The 8,957-nt window shown below is 48.7% G+C and overlaps 1 protein-coding gene across 9 annotated transcripts in view; it reads right to left on the bottom strand.

Annotated features, from left to right (window-relative positions):
• Positions 1-8,957, bottom strand: part of RASSF7 (Ras association domain family member 7) — an 84,306-nt gene that overhangs the window by 19,497 nt on the left and 55,852 nt on the right. For 7 of the 9 annotated variants that reach the window (XM_025198564.1, XM_014517758.2, XM_025198565.1 and 4 more), the window contains one exon: positions 4,399-4,553. In XM_025198564.1, the coding sequence (XP_025054349.1) occupies positions 4,399-4,501 (103 nt within the window). In that variant the 5' untranslated portion in view covers positions 4,502-4,553. Of the gene's footprint in view, positions 1-4,398; positions 4,554-5,749; positions 5,773-8,796; positions 8,929-8,957 lie in introns of those variants that run through there. The other 2 variants (XM_025198560.1, XM_025198562.1) reach the window with 2 other exon arrangements.

Below are 8,957 nucleotides of genomic sequence, written 5' to 3'. Positions count from 1 at the left end.
TTCAGGGAAAGGGAGTCAGAGAGAGAGAGCTGACAAAAAGGTCGCTTCCTATAAAAGCTGATGCCTCTCTGAACCAGTTTGTCTCTACGGTGCCACCCTGCCCTAACAAGCCATAAAGAAAGTGTAAAGTTAAATGCACTTGAATTTTCTGACCTTTTTGATAGGGGAAAGAATCAAAGGGAATAGGCTAATTAGATGACACCCAGAAAGAAAATAAAAGGAAGATTAAATGCAGTCCCAAGACACTCTCAGCCAGTCTAAACAAAGCCTTGTGGGGTGGCAGGCACCATCCCATCCCTTTTACATCACCCGGAGCAGCATGGCTGCTGTAACCTTGGGCAGACATTGCCAAATCAGCTACATTCTTCCCTGGGAAATTCTACAGCCTTTGTGGGCGAATAAACATTGTAATTCAAATAGAAGAACCTGGACTGAACCCAAAGCTGACACTGCCATCAACAGGAAAGTCCTAGTGAATCAGCAGGTGGATGTGGCATAAAGCTAGGTAATGCCATAGGGAAACAGGCGAGCAGATGCTTGTGAAGGCGGTGGTGTTGTGACCATAATGGAGGGGGCGCTGAAGTATGTGAGAGCCAAGGTACAGACATCTGAGCACTTCCCTGAGCTTCTCCAGGCACATAGCATTTATAGTTACCTCCATAAGAGGGTCTGCAGAGCTGCCATTCAAACAGGGATTTAAATGAAGTGTCTTTTTAAAAGCACAGTGGCAGAGTATTGAAGGCATCTTGCTATGGCTCCAGATGTGCGAGTTCAAGCCCTGCTTTGGACACAAATGCCAGAGGCCACTGCCAACTGACCTTGTTGTAAGTGGAACTTCCAGGCTGGGGCATCAAAAAGCAGATGGACGTGATGCTGGCCACATCAATCCTTTATGTGGTCCTGGCTACAGAAGCTGGTGGGTGCCTTACCTGTACTGGCTCAACAGGCTTGCAGGCCCAGGAGGACCACTTGACTTTTTGCTTCTTGGGACAGAAGTCCAGTGTGCACAAATTGATTCCTCAGGGCTTGCTTTGATTATAGGGCTGCAGCCATGGTAGCAGAGCATCCTAGTGGAGATGCTGCACACAGCAGCAGAAGGTGTTATTCCACTTGCTGGCTTTGCCTTGTCAACCCCTACAGTGACAGATGCTAAAAACTGGCAGAACCCTCATCTGTCCACAAGGCTGCATCCAGAGTGACAGAGCAGAGGTGGGGGAGCAGGCTGGCTGCCAACATAGCTATAGAGGCAAAGCTCTCGAATGTGGACCAGACCTAAGCTGGCAGGGCTAGGGTCAAACCGGATTATTGCAAGGATGCAGCCTGGGCCTTTTCACAAGCAAATTAAAGATAGGACTCTCGCTGGCAGAGCTTTTGCTCACAATGAAAAGCCCTTCCACTTGGCAGGCATATGGGCCCACAGGCTTCCAGAGAGAAGCAAATGCTTCCCTGACTCCCTGCTGGTGCCAAAAGGATACAGCTCCATTAACTTCAAGATTGCAGCTGCCCAGGATGACAATGCCCAGCATGCTTTCCCCTCAGCATATGTCATAAGCTACTGCCCATAGGGAGGTGAAGAGGGGGCAACATCCAGAGCAGAGCTTTCCTAAAGCTTTACCAGTGGACCGGAGAAGTGAGTTCTCACCTGCTGGCTTCCCAGCTCTGCTTACCCCACAGCCAGACCTGACCCCTTTGTAACACTTGAAGGAAAAGAACAAAATGCAAAGAGCAGTCCTGCTCATCTCCCAGGGCTTCTGGAAAAATTAATTTACTAGAGAGAAAAACAGAAAGAATCTGTGAGCACTGCACTTTTTGATCCCACAAGGGAAGGGATGGTGAAGGCCTATTAGTCTGATGAGAAGGATCTCGCTTCAAAACAACATAGAGATTAAGGACTACAAAGCTTGCCAGTGCTTCATGATCCAGGTGCCTCGGGGCCTCCTCACAGTGTCCAAGTCTATCTCCAGGTACAACCCTGCTGGTTGTGCCTAGATTCCAATTCCACCCCACAGACCGGGTCCCTGGGCACATGCAGAGTCAGCTTGGCTAACATTAGTGAGGGGGAAACCCTTCCCCATCCAAATGCCTCTGGCCGCTTGTTCCTGTTGGCCTTGTACAGCGGGCACAGGAAAGAGGAAAAAAACTGGGGGCTTCTCCTCCTTCAGGCCTCACACTGATCTGATCTCTTTATTGCAGTCAGTCGCACCCGTGTGGAGCCAGAACTGACTGTAAAGTTGCAGAGCCCTCTTCACCCTGCAGACTCTTTATTATGGGTGAGTCTGTGCCAGCGGTGAGAATCCAGCTTGTGCCCAGGATCCAAGGCTGACTTTCCAGGGCTGGGGGACACTCTCCATTCTTCCCCATGTGCTCAGCTTCAACAGACTGATTCAGCAAAGCACTGAAACACGTACTTCACTTAAACCCACTCTGAAAGTCCCACTAAAAATGACAGGACATAAACATGTCTTTAAATGCTTTGCTGAATCAGAGCCCAGTTCAAAAGAAATTAGGACCACGTTTTAGGGGGCATGTCTGGGTCACTGTCTGATGCCAATGACCAACATAACTGACACAATTCTCTCCCCAAACTCTTGTTCCCACCAACCTCTTCAGCAACAAATTCTCTTATGGAGCTATACTGAAGTATCTGGTTAGGGAAGCAGGAGTTCCCAAGGAAGTATAGCCCTGTGCCAGCAGGAGGAGCAATATCTGTATCTAGTGAAGCATTTGGGAGTGAAAGAGAAAGACCACTGCTTATACCCTGTTTGTTCTCCTTCTCTGCTGTGCACACACACCACAGGATGGTCCTTGCAGCACTTGGCCAGGTGCTGGCTCAAGAAGGTCTCTTCTCTCTTAGGACTGAAGGCAATTTTCCTCATGGGGAGATTTAGCTAAGGACCAAACCTCACCATCTCCTTGCTTGCAGCCACTGCTGACAGGGAGACCTCTGTACACCTCCTATGAAAACTGAGGAAGTGGAATCATTTCACCCAGTTCCCATGCTACCTGGGGTTCTCTTCCTCAGTGGAAGCCACAGCTGTACCAGTGCAATTAGAAACACTTGTGATCCCTACTGATGACTGTTTGCATCACATTGTTTATACATCAAAGCCAGAGAGTTTAGCTGTGCCAGCCCCTGTGGCAAAGAGGCCTGCAATGCTAGGAGGGCTCTTTCCTCGACCAGGGATTACACCACAGACTGGAAAGAAAAATAAAATTCTTCTGCAGAGATTTGAAGGATGTTTTGATTTGGGGGAAGGAGAGTGGGGTTGGAACTCTTGGGGCTATTTTGATTTTTAAAGGTTGAAAGTTTTCAAACCTGTCATCAATGAAGAACTAACCTGGGCCAAGCCTTCTGGATTAAAACTCTGAGGGCGTGGACATACAAACAATTTACCATGGGATAAAAGGGAAGATGGAGCTTTACTTCTGCGCCAGTTGTTTCATGATAACTTCCCATGTTCTTAATCTTCCCCTGAAGCAAGTGTAAACTGAACAGCAGTAATTTACCTCTCTTTCACTGAAGATTAAGCTATCTGGGTCCAGTGCCTTCAGGGATGGGTGAGCAGGGGACTAGCTCCAAGTGCCGATTTAGAGGGGGGAGTCAGACTGGCTACCCCTAGGGAACCCATGTTACAGGGCTGCTGCAGTTGGTGCACAGGGAGTCCATGCTTCAGCCACAGCAGACTAGACCCATGTAGCACCATTGCCAGTGTGCAGGTAGCCCAAGATGCAACTTTACTCAGGGTGCAGAAGGAGCTGGCTATGCTTCTGCTTCCACTTACCTCAGGGTTAGAGCGTGCATGTGGAGAGTTACCACAAAGCAGCTCACAAGCCATAGAGTTCTGCCCTTTTACCTGCAGTCAGTTGTTTGTGAATCCATACCCTAACAAAGCTCTAAAACTAAATCACCAGGAAGCAGTCCAGCTACAGGTGAAAGCAAGGACCCCAGAGTGTGAGTGCAGGGGTTTGGTCGCATCTCAGCCACTCACTTTGGGATCCTTTGGGCAAGTTAATGTGTGAATGTGTCTCAGTATGGGACGAGGGCTATGGCCACACCAGCCTGACCGCACCCAGTCTCACTTGATAAAGGAAGCTAAACAGTCACAAGTAAGAGACCCTCAGGAAAATCCTGGTGCTATGGGCATGAGCCAATGAGTCATAGTTGAACATCTGGCAAAATACTACACCATAGAAACAAAATGAGCAGGAAGGTTTCATTCAGTCCCCACTGCTACTCCTGAGCTAGTGGTGATCATAATCAACACGACACAGAAAATGGTAAAATATGGAGAAGCCCCATCTCAAAATGGCAGGTGCTGTCCAGGTGGTAATGAAAACCAATGGGATGGTAATGAAAACCGACATAGCTGATGACTTGGTTTTAGGACCAGTACTCACCAATTGCACGTGCCAGAGCAATGACCACCTCCTGGCATGTGGTCTGATCAGAGACACCACACACCACTCTCTGGATGCCATCCACCCAGACCTTCAGCTCCATCACCAACACTGCTGAGGAATCAGGACCTCTGGATCATCGCCAAGCAGCTTCCCTGAACAGATAAAGAAATGAAAGTTTGAGTTTCAAGTGTGCTGCATAACTTTTGTTGCCATAAGCATTGACCTGGGTCCTGGAAAGTGCCACACTAATCTAAAAGAGCAGATCATAGGCCAGAATCCCCGAGAGGGAACCCGTTCATCAAAGCAACAATGAGTTATTTATCAATGACAAAAAAACAGGGCTTATCCTAGGGGACTTTGGCTAAAGGTTCCAAGACCAGCTAGGACTTGATGCAGCCTGGAGATAGAGTGAGAGAGAGAGAGAGAGAGAGGAAAAAAAAAATAGAGTGAGGTGCTTTCAATATCAGGCATGCTGTGCAATCTGCCCCCAGCAGCCAATAGCCTTCCAGACTTTATTACACCTAAAGCTTAGAGCCACTCAACTCCCCTGCGTCACTTCTTGGGTCACTGCTTTGGAACAATCCCTGCTCCCAGGTTTCTATGAAAACAGGCAGAGATCTGCCCCCACAAGGAGCTGTCCTAAATCTAGGATTGGGGTTGGGCAGCCTTTTACCTTGGCACAATCCCAGGTGAACATCAGATGAGTCCCAGGAACAGTCCCAACATCAGGCAGATTTAATTAGCCCATAACTTTTTGCCTAACACTCACAGGTTAATAATCCCAGGCTGGAGGAGTATCTTGTTCACAAAGAGCAGCGAGTGACTTCTTGCTCCCCTCTACTCCTTGCCACTGTAGCAGCAGATAATACTCCAGCTCAGGTTTTAAATCCTACTAGATATAAATCTAGTTAGTTTCACAGGTTCCCCAACCACCCTGACCTGGGGATGGAGATGAAACATACAATCCACAATGACCCTGTAATCCTTTGCTCCCATGCAGCAGCAGCCATGGCTAATAGGGTCATACCCTGCCTCCTATTGCAAATCCCTGCAAAGCTCCATCTGCAGTGCAGATTTTAGCCATTGTAGGACTGTACTTACACACCTGGCCCCTATTTAATAAGCACCCAGAAGCTACAGGAAGGAGCAGTGTATGGCACCTGCGTGTGTCCAGACAGTGTGACAAGTTGGAGAGACTTACAAAATCTGTACTGCACAGGTTAATACTCAACAATGACTAAGTCTGTTGAAAGTCACCCAACCTGAGAGACAGGCGCACATAAAACCAGCAACTCTGTTCCAGTCCCTGTTTACCAACATTAAGATAAGGGAAGCTTTGCTCACATACCATGATAAGGGAAGCATGTGATCCTATGAAGAGTCATCCAATCAGAAGGTGACAGCCAAAGTCATGTGATTTGGGAGACCAATCACATAGCTTGAACAACTACCACCAAAAGAAAATATTTGACAGCTTGCAAAATAGTCTCTGGGCTGGGCCCGTGTCAGTCCCAATGAAGTGAGCCACTGGCAAACCCATCAGTGCCAGCAAACAGGTTGTTCACAGGCAGATTCCCAAATCTGATTATGTTGCTTTCTGCAAGGGCTTCAGCCACCTCTGGTTTCACCCCAATCTGGCCCCGTCTACACTGGCCAGTCATAGGTGGGCTTCACCTAAGCGTTCTCTTGTACTCCTCATCTCTCAGTGGTAACCCCTGACCCCCACCGTGGCCCTGTACTTCAAATAAAAGCTCCTCTGCACAGGGACTGCCGTTTTGCTCTGTGATCCATACAACACCTAGAACAACAGGGGTCCTCATCTATGACCACACTCCCTAGATATTACTGCAACTAAAGCCCCAAAAATGAAGGGCGGGTGCCGTGTTGCATTAACTTATAGTGCGTTTAAAAGGGCTTGACTTGATGTTCCTCCCAAGGCTGAGGCTAAAAATAAGGTCACTTCCCCCTCGTTCCGGCTGGGTAAAGTAGGGTAGGTGGCACACCAGCTATGAGCCGGCAGCGATTACACAAGCTGCACAAACAATAACATTTGTACAACATGAATCAGTTTCCTACCAGAAGTATGAAAGGAATCCAGTGTGAGGACACCTTGAACTGCTGCCTACACGCTGGAATCCTAACAAAGAAGCTGTTTGGCGGGCTGCAGTGCTATGCCATGGTATGCTCCCTTCTCACTACCAAAGCAAACACCAGAAATAGCACCTCGATGAAAAGAGAAATCAATGCTTAGAAGATGCCCAGAAGATCGATGCATTCAGATTTCTGAGTAATTCCTTTAAATCCCTTTATATGCATCAATACCGTGTACACTGCCTCTAGATTACAAAAGATGGCATCTCAAATATTCACAGCTATTGCCCAAAGGGCTATAAGAAGGCAGGTGTAACTAGATGCAAGTGAGTTTTAATGAACACACCATGATGTGGATCTTCAAGCAACAGGTGAATGACAGATGGGTTGGATTTAGCCCCAGAAGTTGACTTGACCTCCTAGATCTATACAAATCCAATATATGTATGGGTAAAAAGACAGCCAGACAAGACATGCATATACCAGTCCATCACTTGCTGCTTTAGCTGGACTAAGGGAGCGACCCCCAAAACAGCTCTCACCCAAGATGCCAATGCTTTTTCTGAGCCAAGAAAGGCCAAAGTGTTGTTTCATAGATTTCATAGACATCAGGGCTGGAAGGGACCTCGGAAGGTCATCGAGTCCAGCCCCCCGCCCAAAGGGCAGGAAGTCAGCTGGGATCATAGGATCCCAGCAAGATAAGCATCCAGTTTCATCCTGAAGGTGTTCAATGAAGGCGCTTGAACCACCTCCGGTGGCAGGCTGTTCCAGACCTTGGGGGCTCGGACAGTAAAGAAATTCTTCCTTATGTCCAGCCTGAAACGATCTTGAAGTAGCTTGTGACCATTCGACCTCGTCATCCCTTGGGGCGCTCTTGTGAACAAACATTCCCCCAGATGCTGGTGGTCACCCCTGATAAACTTGTAGGTGGCCATCAGATCACCCCTGAGCCTGCGCTTTTTCAGGCTAAAGAGCCCCAGGGCTCTCAACCTGTCATCGTAGGGTCTGCTTCCCTGAGCTCTGATTATGCGCGTGGCTCTTCTCTGGACTCTCTCAAGCTTCTCCACATCCTTTTTGAATTGTGGAGCCCAAAACTGGACGCAGTACTCCAGCTGCGGCCTCACTAAGGCCGAGTACAGGGGGAGAATGACGTCCCGGGATTTGCTTGAGAAGCATCTATGGATGCAAGCCAGCGTTTTGGTCGCTTTACTAGCCGCCGCATCGCATTGCAGGCTCATGTTCATCTTGTGGTCAATGATGACCCCTAAGTCTCTTTCTTCCATAGTGCTAGCCAACATAGCACTGCCGAGCCTATAAGGATGCTGCGGGTTTTTTTTCCCAAGGTGGAGAACCTTGCATTTATCGGCGTTGAACACCATCAGATTCTCGTCCGCCCACTTGCTGAGCCTGTCCAGGTCAGCCTGGATAACCTGCCTGTCTTCTGGTGTGGATGCTTTGCCCCAAAGTTTGGTGTCATCGGCGAACTTGGCCAGTTCTGATCGCTTCTGACTCCAGTGTCCACATCATTAATGAAGATGTTGAACAGTATGGGTCCAAGGACAGAGCCTTGGGGGACCCCACTGGTCACAGGACACCACGATGAGTGACTTCCATCGATTACTACCCTCTGGGTCCGACCCCGGAGCCAATTTTCCAGCCAGTGGATCGTGGAGGACCCAAGGCGACAATTGGCCAGTTTCTCCAAGAGGCGATCATGGGACACCAGATCGAAGGCTTTTTTGAAGTCAAGATATATGACATCAATCTCTTCTCCCTTGTCCAGGTGATAGGTCACCTGGTCGTAGAAGGAAATGAGATTGGTCAAGCAAGACCTACCCGCAACAAACCCGTGCTGGCTATCCCTTAAGATGTTGGCGTCGGCCAGTCCATTAAGGATGGCCTCTTTAATAAACTTTTCTAAGATCTTCCCTGGGATAGAAGTCAGGCTGATGGGCCTATAGTTAGCTGGATCCACTTTCCTCCCTTTTTTGAAGATAGGCACCACATTGGCCTTCTTCCAGTCTTTGGGCACTACACCAGAGTGCCAAGAGTTTTCAAAGATCCGTGCTAGAGGCTGGGGTATGATGCTCGCCTAGGGGCTGGGCTATGATGCTCGCCAGCTCCTTGAGTACCCTGGGGTGAAGATTGTCAGGGCCGGCTGACTTGAAGGTATCCAGCTTCTCAAGATGTTCCTTCACAAAGTCAGCATTAATGGAGGGCAGGGGATCACCCTCACCCGGACTTCCCGGCCCTGTAGCGGGCATGGGCGTCCCATGGGACTGATGAAAGACCGACGCAAAGTACCTATTTAATAGGTTGGCTTCTTCCTGGGCGTCAGTTGTCTCTTGTCTCTTGTTATACAGAGGAAGTCAGTCAAGAACTTTTCATGCCCCGATTAATGATTGCTTTGATGGGAGGGGGAGGGCACAGGGCTGACAATAGGCCAGAACAACCTGGCCAGTCCA

The sequence above is a fragment of the Alligator sinensis genome, unplaced genomic scaffold (genome assembly GCF_000455745.1).
Source record: "Alligator sinensis unplaced genomic scaffold, ASM45574v1 scaffold907_1, whole genome shotgun sequence".
Classification (NCBI taxonomy): Eukaryota; Metazoa; Chordata; order Crocodylia; family Alligatoridae; genus Alligator; species Alligator sinensis.
Note: the sequence above shows the minus strand (reverse complement) of the source record. Positions and strands in the feature narration are given on the sequence as shown.